This window comes from Leuciscus leuciscus (assembly GCF_965113295.1).
Source record: "Leuciscus leuciscus genome assembly, chromosome: 17".
NCBI lineage: Eukaryota > Metazoa > Chordata > Actinopteri > Cypriniformes > Leuciscidae > Leuciscus > Leuciscus leuciscus.
In genome coordinates this window covers 32,954,778-32,973,520 of record NC_138741.1, presented here as the reverse complement: position 1 = coordinate 32,973,520, position 18,743 = coordinate 32,954,778, and the positions used below count along the sequence as shown (strand labels likewise).

At 37.3% G+C, this 18,743-nt stretch overlaps 1 protein-coding gene across 1 annotated transcript in view; it reads right to left on the bottom strand.

The window, feature by feature from the left end:
* The window catches only part of galnt16 (UDP-N-acetyl-alpha-D-galactosamine:polypeptide N-acetylgalactosaminyltransferase 16), a 51,395-nt gene that overhangs the window by 12,719 nt on the left and 19,933 nt on the right, over positions 1-18,743 (bottom strand). The window contains exons 5-9 of the mRNA XM_082143502.1: positions 17,539-17,604; positions 16,228-16,349; positions 5,520-5,607; positions 4,349-4,433; positions 2,985-3,088 (exon numbers count right to left, since the gene is read on the bottom strand). Of these exons, the coding sequence (XP_081999628.1) occupies positions 2,985-3,088; positions 4,349-4,433; positions 5,520-5,607; positions 16,228-16,349; positions 17,539-17,604 (465 nt within the window). The remainder of the gene's footprint in view (positions 1-2,984; positions 3,089-4,348; positions 4,434-5,519; positions 5,608-16,227; positions 16,350-17,538; positions 17,605-18,743) is intronic.

Genomic DNA, 18,743 nt, shown 5'->3' with positions numbered 1-18,743 from the left:
AACATTGTTCTCTCTTCTTATCAATGTAATCAATTTCTCAATATTTTTTTCCTCTTTTTCTGTCATAGCAGTCATAGAAATGGTATTGTGGATTTCTGTTCTTTTTCTATGGACCCTTTTCACATATCCGGGTTATATTTCTGGACTAATAAGATTGAACTAAATATGATATCCTGATTAATTTAAAATCTGTTTATCATTTCTCATATTTTATTTGGTAAAAAAAAAAACATAATATTACAGCATTTCTTCAAAATAACCTGATGATGTTAACACAACCTACTGTACACACACACAGACACACACATGTTGGGTTTCCATGTTTTATGGGGACTTTCCCTTGACATAATTATTTTTAAACTGTATATTATATCCCCTATAATATCCCCGATGTTGTTCATCAGAACCTGAACCTGTGTGGTTCAGTGCAGGAGTTCTTGCAGAGTGTCTTCTGGCAGGACTATCACCTGCTACTGTTAACGTTTACTTGTCCGCCTTCAGCTTGCTAAGTTCACTTTTGATGGAGTCTCTCTCATCCCCACCTTGTCTCATTTTATGTGTGCTGCCAGACAAATGAGGCCAATCTGCAGACCACGAGTTCCTTTCTGGGATCTTTCCATAGTCCTGGAAGGTTTAACAGAGGTTTTGTTTGAGCCCTTGGAGTCAGCCTCACAGAAGTTTCTGACTCAATGTGGCTCTGTTACTAGCATAACTTCAGAGTAAGAGACTTGCAGGGCCTTTCAGTTGCCCCCTCCTGCATAGTTTTTGCTCCTGGACTGGTCAAAATTCTATTGCACTGGAGACGGGGGTAACGTTCCAAAGGTTCTGTTTTTGCCGGCCATTTGGTCATCCTTTAAGATCTTTCTCCTCCACCGTTTGACTTGCCGATGAAAAAAAGGCTTCATCTCTTGTCCCCAGTCAGGACCTTGAGGATTTACGTTAGCTTCGTAGGTTTGTGGTGTAAATCCGATCAGTCACTGGTTTGCTTGGAGGCTGTGGCAGCGTTTATTCATCGTGTTGTTGATGTGATTTCTTTGCCTATGAGGCGTGCAGAATGGCTTGGCCTCTAAGTGTCAGGGTTCAAGAATTCTTAGGAATCTGGTAGAGGCTAACAGGTCTTTGTGTATCCTTCACAACCTAACTGCCTTAATATCTTCCAGTCTTATCTTCAAGTCTCTGCAGAGAAGTTTAACCTTTATATTAGGTTAAGTTCATTATCAGGCCTACAAGGTTTGCAGTATGCTTCACCTCCAGGCACTAGGGGGGACTACCTTCTTCGAGAAGTATTCTAAGATTGTGCCCGTTCTGTCTTGACAATTTAAGTTACCTGTGGAACATGCGGTAGGCTTTGTCCATGGGTAATGTGGCCCACTCCACTTGGAGTGTATGTTTCTTGGGACTTTATCTAATCAATACGCCTTTTCCACACACATTCATGGATGTTTATTGTTGAACTGGATTGACCCCAGGCTTTAATCCATTCCATAGACCAAAGGGTTTGTGCATACTTCACAACCTTGTAGGTCAGGCATTTTTTCAGTGTGGCGATATGGGTATCAACGTTCCCATAGAGTCAACGTCATGACGCAGCATTGAGTTCCACTTGAAAGGGAACGTCTCAGGTTATGTATGTAACCCGGTTGTATGAAAGGGAACAAGACGCAGCATCGCTTTGCCATACTTCCTGCAAAGCCTGAAAACGTCTTCCTTCAGACACTTAGAATCTGGTTATGTGCATTTCAGGCATCTATTTATGGTCTCAGTGACACGCTGACGCTATGTCACTTGACCACGCTGTCGGCCAATCAAGATTATCCACACCAGCTCACGCAGAGGCATTCCCATAGCGTCAACATCATGACTCAGCGTCTTCTCAGGGAACTGGGTTACATACATAAACTCATGGGGACCAACCTTAAGTTTTCAAGCGACGAGAATACGCAAACCCCCCCTCCCCCTTAAATAACGACTTTATTCAACTATTCATTTTCTTCTGTGTGGGCCTCTGAGTGACTTCACGAGAGCGTCATGATGCATGCGCGAGAACTGAGAAGATGCCGCAGATGGGTCTCGATGTAGTGTTTAAAATGGTTCTAAAGTGTACATTTCCTGGATGTCCGAATCGTGAGAAATCAACGAGAAAACGTAAAAGTGCCTTGCCAATGCCCCTAAACGAATGGCTTACCATTCACACTTTCCCATCAAATGATTGTGAGCGTCCTCTTCTCAGTTCTCGCGCATGCGTCGTGGCGCTCTCGTGAACTCTCTCAGAGGCCCATACAGAAGAAAATAAATAGTTGAATAAAGTCGTTATTTTAGTTTTTTTTAGCACAAAAAGTATTCTCGTCGCTTGATAAACTTAAGGTTGAGCCACTGTAGTCACTTGGACTATTTTAACAATGTGTTTACTAACTTTTCTGGACCGGCAGATGGAATTACCTTGCAGCCTTTGGAGGAGTGAGACAGCTCTCAGATTTTATCAAAAATTTCTTAATTTGTGTTTAGAAGACGAACGAAAGTCTTACGGGGTTGGAACAACATGAGGGTGAGTAATTACTGACATAATTTTCATTTTTGGGTGAACTAACTAACTTCAATTGAAGCTTTTGTAATTTTTATTAGTTTTCTTTTAAAGTCTGTCCAGTTTTTATTGTTTTATTTCAGTTTTAGTTTTTTAATACATCAAGTTAAACTAAAAAAGGAAGAAAACAATGCCTTGGCAACTAGCTGAAGTTTTGTATATTTTATTTTGTTTCACTTAACACTTTTTTCATGGTTTTAGTTGTAGTCTTAGTTAACAATAATATCCCTGAGGTTTGTTTGACTATATTAGTGAGGACATCTTCACCACACACTTTTCTTTATACAATCTCTGCAGCTTGTCTTGCTAAACTGTTCACAGGATGTTTGTAACTTCAGCACATTCACACAAGAGGAGTGAAAGAATCTTTCAGGATAATGTCATACATTTGATCATTACTTACCAAAGTTCTCACCACCCCAAATATCCATGTGAGTGTCATACTGGCCCAGACGATTAAACCAGCCTTTTTCCATTACGAAGATTCCTCCAGCAATTACAGGGGTCCTGCATGAACAGTAGTTAGTATAGAAATATAGGGTGTAGAATGCTAGGGACATGTCCTTACCAATATTCAGCAATACTAAATTGTCCCTAGCACTAGCAATCATTTTGATAAAAAAAATTAATAAAAAAGAATAAAAAATACATATATATATATATATACATACTGTAGTCAACATTTGAAGTGGATCAAAAAAGATCATCAAAGTTTTCCTAAGACAAGAACGGGTATTGTTCAAAATTCATGTATAACTTTGATGAAAGGTTTTGATCCACTTGACCACTTGACTACTTGACAATGTTGACTACTGTATATATATATATATATAACCACCGTTGTTTTATTTGAATGCATCTGAAATGGGTCATACCATCATTACCATTACCAAGGAGTCAAAGTAAATACGTAAGAAAACTGTGTTATATCAAGGAACGTTCATTAAGTGAACAGAGTAAGGCACATGTTTGAATCATAGCCTACGTGCACAATTCAGTTGAATGCTAAAGTTTACCCTCTTTAACTTTAACTTAATGTTGTTAAACTGAACGTATGAAGCAAACCGTTAGCTCAAATATCCTCAAAACTAAAAACAAACTAAAAGTCAATCAGATGCACATGAAAGTTGTGTTCGTTTCTTCAACAACAGTCGTGTTTTCTTTCAGAATCATCATTGGTTCAGTTAATTGTGTCAATTAAAATAAACATTGTGTAATTCACAGTAAGTGCTCTATATATTATATAGAGTACTTACATAATTATGCATTATATGTGTATATACTCTGATGCTGATGAGAGATGTTGACAAATGCACTATGGACAGAATAAAGGTAAAGTTAAATCTCTGCCTTCTTGTTGTTCTCGTCATAGTCTAAAAACATTAATGTCAATCCCTGAATAAAGATTTTTGTTTTGTTTTTTGCTGCTTTTATGTCCCCACCAACGTCAAAATCAAACCTACGCTCTTGGTTGTTATATACTATTTACACAGAAAGTGGGGTTGAAAGGTCTGAGACCTACAGTAAAAATGCTTCTAGTTTTATAAAAGCTCTTGGGGGCTTGAATTTGTAGATCTTCTGTTACAAATGTGCTTCCATTCTATTATTGACCTACAATTTTACATATGTCTTATTTATCTTACATCAAAACTTTGTGTTAAAATTTCTAAAACAACTTCTTGGTTGAAATAAAAAAAATCTTTACTTGATATACTGTACTGTATGTATATGATAGAGAGAGAGAGAGAGAGAGAGAGAGAGAGACACCTGATTGGTTGTGTTGGGTCGTTTCTTGCCATTTTCTGTTCTATAGGAATCTGCTCCCATTTGAAGTGTAAACTCCAGTCGAAACCTGATGTCATAGGGGGAAAAGTGAGGCAGTTATTCCTGGATCACTCGAATAAACACATGCAGTTATTTTTAATCTGTCAGCAATCAGACTAGTGGTGGACCAATGTGTATTTTCTGGTGGCCGATCAAGGGTGGCACCTCTACTTCAAGAGTGGCGAGGCTAAATGTTATGCTTTTGGGGTGTATAATTAACATGTGCTACGTTCTATAGGCATCATGAATTAATACATTTCTTTTTAACGTATCTTGGTTAATGTTCATTTATAGATATTGTCTATAAATATACTTTTGTCCATTGTTAGATCACCTTAGTTCTTTCTTAATGATGTTACATCTTTTTTTTTTTTATATTAAAAATAATTGGTATATGTAGACATTTACATAACCCAAGATTATTAATTCATGTTAACTATTATGTAATGTTAATGTTTGCACAACCCTTTTGCAGTGTTACCGATATATTAAATAAACGGCAATCATAGTATTTAATACTGTAATTCTAATATTGTATTTTTCACAAATAAAGAAATTGTTAAAAACATGAATAAAAAGAAAGGAAATACTGTAACCAACAGAGCACTCTGCTAAGTTTGTGCATACTGGGAATCATATCTTCTCAAATAAAGATCAGGTAACAGTAATTGCTCTCTCAAATGTTTGTCTCCTAATATTCCTAAAAATTTAAATAAAAACAGACATAAATTCTTAAAGTCAATCAGATAAAGTCAAATTCTGAGAAATTAGAATATAGAGCTATAAAACTGATGTGGATAGAAGCTCGGTTCATTTGATTTTAGAAGAATTTGGTGACATGTTTGGGTGTTGTTATTGTTAACTAAAATTAAAAACTATTAAAAATCACAAAAATGAAAACATAAAATGCTAAATATTAATTAATGCTACAAGTATATAAATAAATACTAAAATAACACTGGTTTATACTGAGACTTTGTCTGAGCAGAGTTTGAGATTTCTAATACTATAGAGGAGACACATGTGAGATTACTGGGGATTATTCTCAGGAGGAACATCTAAGAAGTTCTCCATTTACTCTCATTGCTTTCTGAAAGAGATTGAGTTCTCTCACCTCCTCTCAGGTCTGCAGAGGCGGCCAGATACGCAAAGTTATCCAGACTGATGACATCAATGATGGGACTGACCACACGAGTGTGATCCTACAGGAGAACACAAACCACAAATGATCATTCCAAATGAATTATTTCATTATGTGTCTGAATATTTCCAAGCATTTATGTTAATGAGTTTATTTAGTCATTATTGCATTTCAGGCCAGCTAAATACAGCATAGAGGACACAGACATTTGTGTGCGAAGTCAGCACACTGTAAAAAGTGATGTGATCAATAAGTCATGGCAAATTATGTTTTTCCATTACTTTAACTCAAAATAATTTAACCAATATCAACTTTTATTTTTTAAGTTATAGTATATGAGATTCTGCTAGCCAAGATTTAAAAATGAGTTGATTTGATTATTCTTAAAAATTAAGACAGCATCTGTGCTTCAGTTTTCTAAAGTGCATGAAACGAAAATCCATCTATGTTCTAAATGCATGCTATGCTATCTTATTATGAATGATTAATTAATGTAGGCATATTAATAAAGTGAGTATTCTGGTATGTTCTGTTTTGGTTTGGTTTTGACTCTGTTTGCTCTGTTCCTGTTTGCCTGAGTTCTTAGACCGTTTCTCTGGCTGTTAATTAGTTTCCACACACCTGTTTGTCACAAATTCCATATGTCTGGGTCCATGGACTTTAATTTTTATAATCTTTTGCCTTACTTTGCCTGTGTTTAGTTCCAGTGTATTTAGTTCATGTTCCCTAGTTTGCAATAGTCATTCATTGGTTAATTGGAATTTTTTTTTTTTTTTTTTTTTACCCAAATCCTGGGTTGAGCCTTTTGGGTAAATTTTTTGGGTTATTTTTTCAGTGTTTGGGTAGTTTTTGTGTTACCCAGATCCTGGGTCAGACGTAACAACCGAATGTTTAAGTAGTTTTTGTGTTACCCAGATCCTGGGTCAGACGTAACAACCCAGTTTTTGTGTTACCCAGATCCTGGGTCAGACGTAACAACCCAATGTTTGGGTAGTTTTTGTGTAACCCAGATTCTGGGTCAGACGTAACAACTGAACGTTTGAGTAGTTTTTGTGTTACCCAGATCCTGGGTCAGACGTAACAACCGAATGTTTGAGTAGTTTTTGTGTTACCCAGATCCTGGGTCAGACGTAACAACCCAGTTTTTGGGTTGTTTTTGTGTTACCCAGATCCTGGGTCAGACGTAACAACCCAATGTTTGGGTAGTTTTTGTGTAACCCAGATCCTGGGTCAGACGTAACAACTGAACGTTTGAGTAGTTTTTGTGTTACACAGATCCTGGGTCAGACGTAACAACCCAGTGTTTGGGTAGTTTTTGTGTTATACAGATCCTGGGTCAGATGTAACAACCGAATGTTTGAGTAGTTTTTGTGTTACCCAGATTCTGGGTCAGACGTAACAACCGAATGTTTGAGTAGTTTTTGTGTTACCCAGATCCTGGATCAGGCGTAACAACCCAATGTTTGGGTAGTTTTTGTGTAACCCAGATCCTGGGTCAGGCGTAACAACTCAGTGTTTGGGTAGTTTTTCTGTAACCCAGATCCTGGGTCAGACATAACAACCCAGGGATTGAGTTGTTTCTCGCGGGCTTGTTGCAACCTCTTCAGGAGAGAGCAGTGCAGCTCCGTCAACTTGTTGCGTGTCTTCGGTAAAATAAAGGTTTGTGTACATTTTCTGTGTCTATAAATTTGTTATTGTTCTGTATATCGTTTAATTGTATGATTTTTTGGCTACGAGTGAAACGCAGGGCGGCGGTCTGAAGTTAGAAGTTCCCCCGCTGAACATGATACAAGTGCCGACACGAGATCCAACGCCGTTACGGTGGAAACGGGACAACAGAGACTGGCCGTTAACACGTGAGTTACTTCTAAATGTTTCATTTTTACTTCTAATATTTGTTAGAATATAACAAGCTTAATTGTATGCAATATGTGTTCAAAACTATATAAAATATGCTTTAGTCTACTGTAAAACATGATAAAAAATAAAGGAATTATCATGCAAACCAGACATTAATAAGAAAAAAAGCTATAGTTTTATATCAACCCAGTATGATGGATTACATCAACCCATTAGGATTAAATAAACAACCCAATTTGCTGGGTAAAACTACCCCAACATGTGTTCTGTCCCATATTTACCCCGCCCTTGGGTTGAAAACGACCCAAATTGGGTTGTTTTTAACCCAGTGTTTTTTAGAGTGTGATTAGAGTCTCACCTGTCCCCACTGCCAGAGTGTATTCATTTCCTCAGTTAGCTTCTGGTCTTTGTTATGTTACTAACTGGATTGTATCTGTTTGTTTCTTGGTCCCTATTTAATTCTACTTGACTGCTCTTCAAGCCTAATCTCTCAGATCAACTATCCAGCATATGTGACACTGTTTCTGTTCTCCTTGATTACAGTTTTTCTCGATTGCTTAAACACATTTCTTGAAACTATGCCTTGTATTCTCAAAACTTTAAACACAAATCCATAACGCCTCACCCAGTTCCCCAAACGTCCTAATTTCAGGTCAAAATTAAGCTCTACACTCAAAACCATTCAGTCTTGCTGAAAAACCAAACTTTCCCCTTAGACATCACACACAAGCCCTCACAAACACACACACACTACAACACAGTCTTACACACTGGTGCAATAAATTCAAAACAACATTTCCAAAACTGGTAAGTTCTGTTGCTTGTGGTTTTACAATTAGCAATCAGAGCTTTAGCATAAAAGGGCAACAGGTGAGCTCTTCAATGGAGCAATGGATGCCAACATTGGATTTTTAAAAAAAAAGTTTTACTTAAACTGTAACAATTCTTCTGTTGTTTTGTATGTAGACCACTGTATGTACAACTTTGTGTTGGTTGGGATGTACACTGTGTACATTGTTTTTGTGGGGAAAATAAAATATATTTGTTACCATGTATTTGTGTGTTCTGAGTATAAAAACAATATTCTCAAATATTTTACAACACACTTATGTATGTACTGTCTGTAGTAAGTGAACACTGAACAAAAGAAAAGGCCTCTAAGTCATTATGATGAATGGAGAAGAAGTGTTTTCCATTCATCATAGTGTTTTACAGTGAGCACATCAGTGTTCAACTGGTTCTTATAAATGTCTATTCATATGATGGTTTGTGTGTGTCATTTGAAAACAAAATACAATTTTGAGAAGAAATAACATTGTTTTGAATGTAAAGTTTCATTTTGCAGGAGAATTGAGGGGTTTTGCCCATTGTGTGTGTGTTTTTTGATTTGTGTGTAGAGTTCTGAGAATATGAGGCATGCTTTCAGAAAAGGTGTGTAAACAATCAAGAAAAACTGTTTTACAGTAGTATAGGGCAACAGCTACAGTACATGTGTGTGTTGTAACAGCACATGGTACAGCTCTCAAGAGTTACAGTAGAGCAGTCTGAAGTACATCTACCTGAAGGTTCTTATGATCGAGGCGACGGTGAAGTGACTCAAATTTGGCCTTCCTCTTTGCCCAGACTCACTCATAGTCAAAGACGTGGACAAAGACATGGGCAAGAGTGGCACGAATTTCATCCGAGACTTGTCTCCTTGCCCTTGCCCTTCACCTTCACCGTCCTCCTCCTCCTCCACTCTAGTGTCCTCGACCTCTTCCTTCATGTCTTTCTGGATCCATTGTTCCAAAACTGAATGAACCGACTCTAACGATATTGAATGCTAGTGCTTTCTAAATGACAACATGGTGTAGGTAATGAGAATTGAAGGGATTTGTGTGTAGAGTTTTGCAGTGACAGTTCAACAAATCTGACTCATGTGTCGAAACAGGGAAATGGGTGTGCTTTTTGATAAATGGCATTATGGTTTTGAAATTTTTGTTCAAAAGCCTGGTTCTAGTGTTTAAGCAATCAAGAAAAACTGTAAGTTCCCAGTGTATTTAAGCCTTGAGCTCTGTCTGTTCAGTGTCCGGTGTTGTCTATGTTTTTTTGTGTTGTCTATGACTTGTAATTTTTCATCAAAATGTCGACGCATGCCAATCATTTAGTGCACCTAAACTCCGCCCCTTTTGCATGTCACGCCCACATCTCAACATCCAATCAACACCCAATGCATAGAATGAAGTCTCCGCCCCACATGTTTTCTTTTGTAATAATCCAGTATGGCCAGTCCAGGACACCAGCTGACCACTTTAAGTCTGGTTTCAGCTGCACACTTCTCAGAGTAAACTACAGAACAGCAGTGTAAACTTGTAGAGCAGACCATAACAAATATCATTCCTCCATTTTCTGTAACAGCAACTTTCTATTGTGTTTGTTTTTCACAACTTTCCAAAAGAGGAACACATTATAGAGAGATGGATCGTGGCAGTCAGAAGAGAGAGAGATGTCAAATGTATAGTCTCTCCCTCCATCAGCAGCTGAACTAGAAACCCCCTCGGTTTGATTGTTTTAATGCTAAGGTAATATATCAGATACATAAATAACACATATATTACATAAGTAGTTTTTTTAAATTAAGACATAAATTGAAATAGATCAAATATACTCATTTGAAATATGGTTTGCTGCTGTGTGAGTACACTTGTACATAAAACTATTTATGAGCATGTACTGTAAGCGTGTGTCACATAAAAAAAAACTTGTGCGGGGGAAGTTCATATTACAACTGCATAAGAAAATCAAATGTTTTCAATTAGAGCTGGCGCTCTACGCAAAGACACTGAACTCTGTGCTCAGAGCTGCAGTGTGTGTGTGTGTGTGTGTGTGTGTGTGTGTGTGTGTGTGTGTGTGTGTGTGTGTGGAGGAGGGGGACCCAGAAATCCATCTGCAACGTATCCCACATAGATTCATAGATTCATACAGCATTAGACAATCATAAACAACATCAGGTCACTCCGCTTAGTCGTGCATGGCTTGTCAATTTTTCCATCCATTTGAATTACACAGTTTTAACCTAAACAAACTAATAAATTTAATTTGATGCACATTTGATCAGTCATTCATAAATGAAACAGGTATGATTTCTGCACTCAAAATAATTATGGTTTATTTTTAATTATCTGCATCTTGATTTTATTTCACTAATTTTTTAATGCAGTTATTCAAAAGGTTTAAATTAGAATCAGCACAAATCTGTTAATTGTAAAAAACATTAATTCATTTAAAAAGTATGAACATGATTAAAATATGGCTGTGGACACGAGTTTCAACATATGAGATTGAAACATTGGATTTCTTGATGATAAACATATAAAATGGTGATTGTGTATCTAAAATCATTCGTTGTATTAGTACTATTACAGTAATCTTAACTGTTTCATTCATGTATGACTGTCAAATATGAATCACATTAAGTTGACAAGTTTATTTGTTAAAACTGTGTTATCCAAATGGACTGAAATTATATATCTTGAGTACAGTGTCCAAACAAGGTGAGTATGTTTGAATGATGTTTTACTCTAGAATAAGAATATTATTTTTTTCCTTTCAATTTCAAATGGCCATTTACTATCATAAATCTCTTTACAAACTGTTATTTTTATGGATCCAGAAAAAAATGAATTGTATAAAATGTGACATTTAACAAATAGTTTTTGAGGCATATTTAACAGATTTGTATTTTTAAACATTTGTATCATTCAGATTCAAAAAAAAAAAAAAAATCGAATCCTGATTTTCTTCTTTAGCTGCAAACTTTGTGATTTCTTTAATTTCATAACTGAATATTTTTTAACTAATTTCACCAAATCTGCTGTTTATAAATGCAGATCCATAAAAATATGCCTCAAATGTACAAAATTCAAATTGCTTTGTCATCTTTCTAGCTCCATATCCATTAGAAGCTGTTAGTCTGTTGAAGTGTGAAGAGTCAGACTGAGTGCCGCTCAAGACTTCACACACTGAACACTTTCACAGTGTTGTTTGAACAGTGTGTGTTTCTCTCAGTGTGTGTGTCGTCAGTTCTCTGATTATTCAGACGTGCGTCAGCTCATAGTGTTTGACTGAGAAAACCACAAACACAGAGCGATCACAAACAGTATTAAAAAAATGACCCCTGACTAAAAAAATGGAAAAGAAATAGGAACATTCATGGAGTGTATTAAACTGATTTAAAGACAGTTGCAGCTCATACAGAACGCTGCCGCCAGGATTCTGAGCAGAACCAGAAAATATGAACATATCACACCAGTCCTCAGGTCTTTACACTGGCTCCCAGTTAAACTTAGGATTGATTTTAAAGTATTATTACTGGTATATAAATCATTCAATGGCCTAGGAGGACCTCAATACATTGCAGATATGCTCACTGAATATAAACCCAACAGATCACTCAGATCATTAGGATCATATCAGCTAGAAATACCAAGGGTTCACTCTAAGCATGGTGAGTCTGCTTTTAGCTATTATGCCAGCCGCAGCTGGAACCAGCTTCCAGAAGAGATCAGAGGTGCTCCTACAGTGGTCACATTCAAATCCAGACTCAAAACACTTCTGTTTAGCTATGCATTTACTGAATGAGCACTGTGCCGCTGTTCGTCCGACTGTTTGTACTGTATTTTATTTTTTATTTTTCTAAACTGTTTTAATTATTCTTATTTCTTTTTATTATTTTAATTTCTTCTATGTAAAGCACTTTGAATTGCCATTGTGTATGAAATGTGCTATATAAATAAACTTGCCTTGCCTGGCCTTGATTCTAGTCAAATAAACTATATATAAAAAAAATAAAAATAAAATAAAAAAAATTCATCTGAAAAATCATTCTGTATCAATGTCTGTAGCACAAACAAGATCAGTTACAGCTCTAATGCTGGAGGACAGCAGTTGAGTAGATGATGATGATGATGATGATGATGAAGATGAAGATGATAATCACTCTTGATGATTTAGGACGAGAGAGTCTACATGGTGCAGCTGTGAGAAGACAAACTGCTTTCCTCTCGCTCGGATTCTGGGAAAATCTCCCTCTGAAGAACCAGACTGGATTCAGGCCATTATGACTCACTACTGACTCTCAACACTCACACTGCTGAAACACCGTGATTTGCAGCAGAGGTCACGAAGACTGAGAGTGTATTAAAACGTCTTGACACGACACACAACTATCTAAAACACAATACCGAGTAGTTTAATGCCCTTTAACGCTCTCCGGGTCACAAGTTCATTCTGATGGGTCACGGACACAAGTACAAAATCTGATTATACTACAGTAATTGTGCAAAATCTCGTGTCACTAGTCAGAAGCTAGTCAAATTGGCAGGTTATTGCATGACATGCATCATCCTCTGAAATTGTGAACAAATCTAATAACAAATCTCGACTCCATTAAAGACAGGCTCATGCGCTGATGATAATCATGACGTGATGTGTTTTGTGCTGAGAGCCTCAAATTCAAATGACATTTATAGTCAATTTTCCAAAACGTCAATCACTTTGCATTCTGGTTTGCCTGTTTCAGATTTGGGACGTTTGTGTTTAATTTTGTTAACAACTGTAGAGCGGTTTGCGTCATGACTTGATGACGCAAACCAATGTAAAATATGATTCCTGAAGAAAGCACTGCTCTAAATCAGAGATGATCAGTGTCGCTCGTAAGCTACACACACTTCTGACGTTCCTCCACACACTGTCTGCATGATGTCTGGAGAATAGCTCGACATTTCGCCAGTTCTCCATGACAGATCCTACATGTTGGCACCTGACTAACTGGACAAACTTTGACATGCTTGATGTCAACAACAAACTACACTGCCGGTCAAAAGTTTAGAGTAATTAAGATTTTTTTTTATGTTTTTTCTTCTGCTCACCAAGGCTGCATTTATTTGATCCAAAATACAGAAATAACTGTAATTTTGTGAAATATTATTACAATTTAAAAGAAAAATTGTATTACAGTTTCCAAACACACACAAAAAGTTTTCAACACTGATAATAATAATAATAATTATTAATAATTGAGAACCAATAATAACTGGTAATAATTGATCATCAAATCATCATATTAGAGTGATTTCTGAAGGATCATGTGACACTGAAGACTGGAGTAATGATGCTGAAATTCAGCTTTGATCACAGGAATAAATTACAGCTTACTGTATATTCACACAGAAACCGTTATTTTACATTTGTAATAATATTTCACAATATCACTGCCGCTGTTATTTGCATGTTTTGAGTTTGTCACATTGGTTTGGGTTTTGGCTCACTTTTATAGTTTCATGTCTTTTACAGTTTATTTTAGTCAAAGTCCAAGTCTCTTTGATTTGCTCATTTTGTATTATTGTAAATAAACTGCACATGGGTTCAGCCGCAACTCGCCTCAGTGGACTTTCATTACAGAGTCACTGTACATAAATAAGGGAAGGCATTTATTATATATTGCCTCATAAATAAATAAACTGTTATGCATTAGAGGCTCTGTTTACTCCTGGTATTAAGATGTGTTTTGGTCAATCGGATCACAAGTAGACGAGTGAGACACATTCCTGTTTACACCTGGGTTTTTAATCCGTGTCTTTTGTCCACTTCCGACCACTTCTGTCCTGATTTCTTCAAGGGGAGGGTCAATGGCTGGGTAAATGTATGGGCTTTTTCAGATCTTTAGATGTAAAGGATGAAATAAGATCACACAATTTACACATGAACACGACTGGAGACGACGGAAAAACACACAGAGCATCAGCTCTCGTTTCTGCTCTGACAGACACAAGACCAGCCGAACACTGTGAGTGTGTGTTAGAAATCAGGAATGATGAAAGAACATTGTGCTTGATATGTTTTCATCTTCAAACCAAACTTTAAACCCCGTCTGGCTAGAGCTCTTCTCATAATGTTACGCATGAGGTCAGTAGACGGAGAGAAGATGGTCTTTTGTGGCGGTTTGAACACATTCGTCCACATGAGCGTTTACACTGCGAAAGCAATCCGGTCGAATGTGTTCTCGATGACCTCTGGAAGTGGTTGAAAGTGGACAAGCTCAAAACCTTTTAGACCCAGTTACACCTTTATTTAGCGTCATCAACTTGTGATCCGATCGACCAAAACGCATCTTAAAGGGTTAGTTCACCCAAAAATGAAAATTCTGTCAGTAATTACTCACCCTCATGTTGTTCCAACCGCGTAAGACCTTCGTTCATCTTCGGAACACAAATTAAGATATTTTTGATGAAATCTGAGTGCTGGATTCACTTCTCCATAGACTACAGTGGTTCAATCTTAAAGTAACAACATGTAACTTTTCAACCTTCATAATATATTTCCAAGACCCTTGTGATAGTACATCGACTTACAATAGGTTGAATGAGACGTCTGCCAGAGCCTGACGGGGTCTGTATCGCTTTTACTGGCACTATGTAACTTCGGGGTGCGGGTAGTAACCAGCGCTCAAAAAGAACTACAAAATTCGACTGCTTTACGGCATACGTCACTTCGCCCACCACTTCCTCAAATGTGACCAACCAGCGCGTTTGTTTTCGTACGTCTGTTTTCGTCATGGCTGAAGCAGCAGCGAAACGTAAGAAGCCAAAGGTTTTGTCGGAGTAGAGTCGGAAGAGGAAAAGGGAGAGTGATAAACTGAAAGGCAGGACGAGGATCAATATTGGTCGAGCGTTTGCTCGCTGGCGTGAGCTTATGGAGGAGGAGAGTTACCAGACCGATGCTGACTTGGCCGTCATGCTGTTGAACTAGTAAGTAACTGTAAATTGCTTGCATACTATCTATAGTTTTTCTAATCTGTTGTCTGCCTGGCTACGTTACGGAAACTATCTGGTCCTCCATTTATTTATCTTCATGAATCAGCTAGTAGATGAGCGAATTATCAATCTGGTAGCTAGTAAACACTAACATGGTAGTTTTAGATGGTTAGGATGCTATCGCTATCATTCTCGTTCAGATTTGAGCATTGCAATCGACATGCAAATCGCAAATGTTTGAGTTAAAATGTTTAGTCTAATAAACATGTATAAATTATGAAAGGGGGAAGATTAATATTATCATTGCCCATATGAAAAAAACCTGCATGCTTCATATACAGTAACCGTAAATCATTTTACGACAGCGGTAATGGACAATTCCGCTTCCAACCTGTAGGGCGACCGCAGAGGAAAAGTTCCATGTTGTTGCTTTAAGTATATCAAGCGACGAGAATACTTTTTGTGCGCAAAAACAAACAAAAATAACGACTTTATTCCACTATTCATTTCCTTCTCTCTGGGCCTCGTAGTGTTTTTGCGCAGCGCGTCTGTGTTACACGTCACCACGTAGGCTCACTATTGGCCGACGCTGGTCATGTGTGTGATGCGTGATGACGTATAACACAGACGCGCAGCGCAAAAACACTACGAGGCCCAGAGAGAAGGAAATGAATAGTGGAATAAAGTCGTTATTTTTGTTTGTTTTTGCGCACAAAAAGTATTCTCGTCGCTTGATATACTTAAGATTGAACCACTGTAGTCACTTGGACTATATTAACGATCTCTTTAATAACTTTTCTGGGCCAGCAAGTTTGGGCCACCTTCATTTTTGGGTGAACTAACCCTTTAATACCAGGTCTGAAAGTGTTCTTTTATAGATAATCTTTGTAAATAATGGCACAGTGATGATCTATGGGGTGTTTGTGCTCGGGTGGCTGAGTAGTCTGACTAAAAATAAAAAACGAAGGCGCTGTTAGCGATGCCGTGTGTAAGGGTTGCACGTATGGCAGAGAGTGTATCAGACGCACCTCTTTGACTCTCTGGATCATGGGCTGAAGCCAGTCTGTGTTGACCTCACAGTGACTGTCCAGGAACGTGAGGATGGAGGCCGAAGCCGCAGACGCTCCTCGGACACGAGACCGGATCAGACCTGATCGACACCGACAGACAAGCACATTCATTACACATAACTTCATTTTCCCATAACAGACAAGCGCACAAATCAAGCTCATCAGTTCACTCAGTAAGTTACTGGGTTGTTTCCCATGTGAAATCTAAATGGGCGTTTTGTGGCATTTAGTCCATGTCTGTCAGCTTTAAGTCCATCATCTATATGCTTATGTCCTCCTTAATGCTGATTAGGCATAAACATTAAGTAGATATACACTACAGTTCAAAAGTCTGAGGTTGGGGAGATTTTTTTATGTTTTTGAAAGAAGTCTCTTCTGCTCACCAAGGCTGCATTATTTGATCAAAAATACTGTAATAATGTCAAATATTATTATAAGTAACTGTTTTCTATTTTAATATACTTAGTATATTTTATTATCAATGTTGAAAACAGTTGCTTAATATTTTTTGGAAACCGTGATAGATTTTCTACATGATTATTTGAGCATTTATTTGAAATACTTGTAACAAAGTATTTACTGTCACTTTTGATACATTTAATGCATCCTTTCTGAATAAAAGTATTAATTTCTTTAAAAAACAAACTTTTAAACAGTAGTGTGTCTTCTCCAAAGGGGCATATACAATTTCCCCTAAACTAAAGGCTATTGGACTTTTTAAAGTTTTTTATGTGAGTTATTCCTGTTGGAAGCTGTAATTCTTTATGTTTGTTTGTTTGTTTGTTTGTTTAGCACAATGAAAAAAGGTCAAATTAAATGGTTTTATTCTAGTGAAAAATATGATTATATTATTGTAATTTTATTAGTAAATTGTATTAGATTATATATTATGTAGTAAAAAAAATTAAATAATAATATATATATATATATATATATATATATATATATATATATATATATATACTGTGTATATATATATACACATCATTTCTTTTAATTTAAATCAACAAAAACAATTGTAAGTGGTAAATCAGGTAGAAATAGCACTTTAAGGCAACAATTGCAGATTCCAATGTTTTACAGTGTAAGATTAAAAACGGTACATAAGTGCATAAGAAAGAAAAATATGTCCAGGGGAGATATGAATTCTGAATTGTTTAAATATCTCTCCAATAATTGAACAGCATTTACGGATTCAACATAAAACATTCAACATGTTTTATCTCAGTATATATGAGCGTGTCTCCACTCCTCTCATTTCACACGTACCTTCCCGGCGTTCATTTCTCAGGCAGCGCACCTTTGGGATCTGAGCGAGCAGTCGACAGTCATCAGCTACAGAGAGGGAGAGAGAGAGAGAGAGAGACACATCAGATTTCCCAGAATACACCAACAAACATCCCAAGAGGGTGTGCAGCACACACGTGCAAATCAACATTTCACCATGATCATTTTACAGTAATAAACAGGTAAAAATGTAACAGACAAGATACACGTAAACAATCCGTGAATGAAACAAACGCACACACACACACACACACACACACACACACACACACACACACACACACACACACACACACACACACACACACACACACACACATAAGCCGTGTCCGCGGCTGACTTTGGAAGAGGAAGGATTAATTACAGCTTGATCACAAATCAGGTAAATCTAGAGCTCTAGAGGAACCGCAGTGAAAGCTAAACGCACTGACAAGCCAGGAATCCAGAAGCAGAACTGGCTCAATTATAATTGAATGATTTGCATTGTGCTCGGTTGCACTAATGGTTATTGAACATCTGCATTCTTTTGCTGAAGTGGACAGAACGCTGAAAATATCCCTAGAAAATGTTCAGCAGGGCAAAGGGAATTATGTTTTTGCTGAGTTTGCAGCTTTAATTGAATGTGATGATAGACTATGGGCCCTATCTTGCACCCAGCGCAATTGACTTTGTACACCGACGCATGTATCATTCCTATTTTGCACCCGCGCACAGCGGACTTTTCCCTCCACAGACGCACGCCGGTAAATTAGGAAACACACTTGCGCTCCCCGGGGCGGTTCGTTCCGGCGCAAACGTTCCCTGATGCTATTTTGCAGGTTTAGAAAACAATTCCGCCACAGACCAGGAAAAACCTAGTCTAAAGTCAGAGGCACGTTGTCATTCAGATGCTATTTTAAGGGCGCATGCTTGGCATAAACAATGTAGCGTGTGCACAACGCGCATACACTTTGATTCTCTCATCTACACACAGACGCAGCAGTTGACATTTTTGCAAATCATACATTATTACAAAAGATAGATAGATAGATAGATAGATAGATAGATAGATAGATAGATAGATAGATAGATAGATAGATAGATAGATAGATAGATAGATAGATAGATAGATAGATAGATAGATAGATAGATAGATAGATAGATAGATAGATAGACAATTTATTATAAAAGGTTTCTCCATCCCCAAT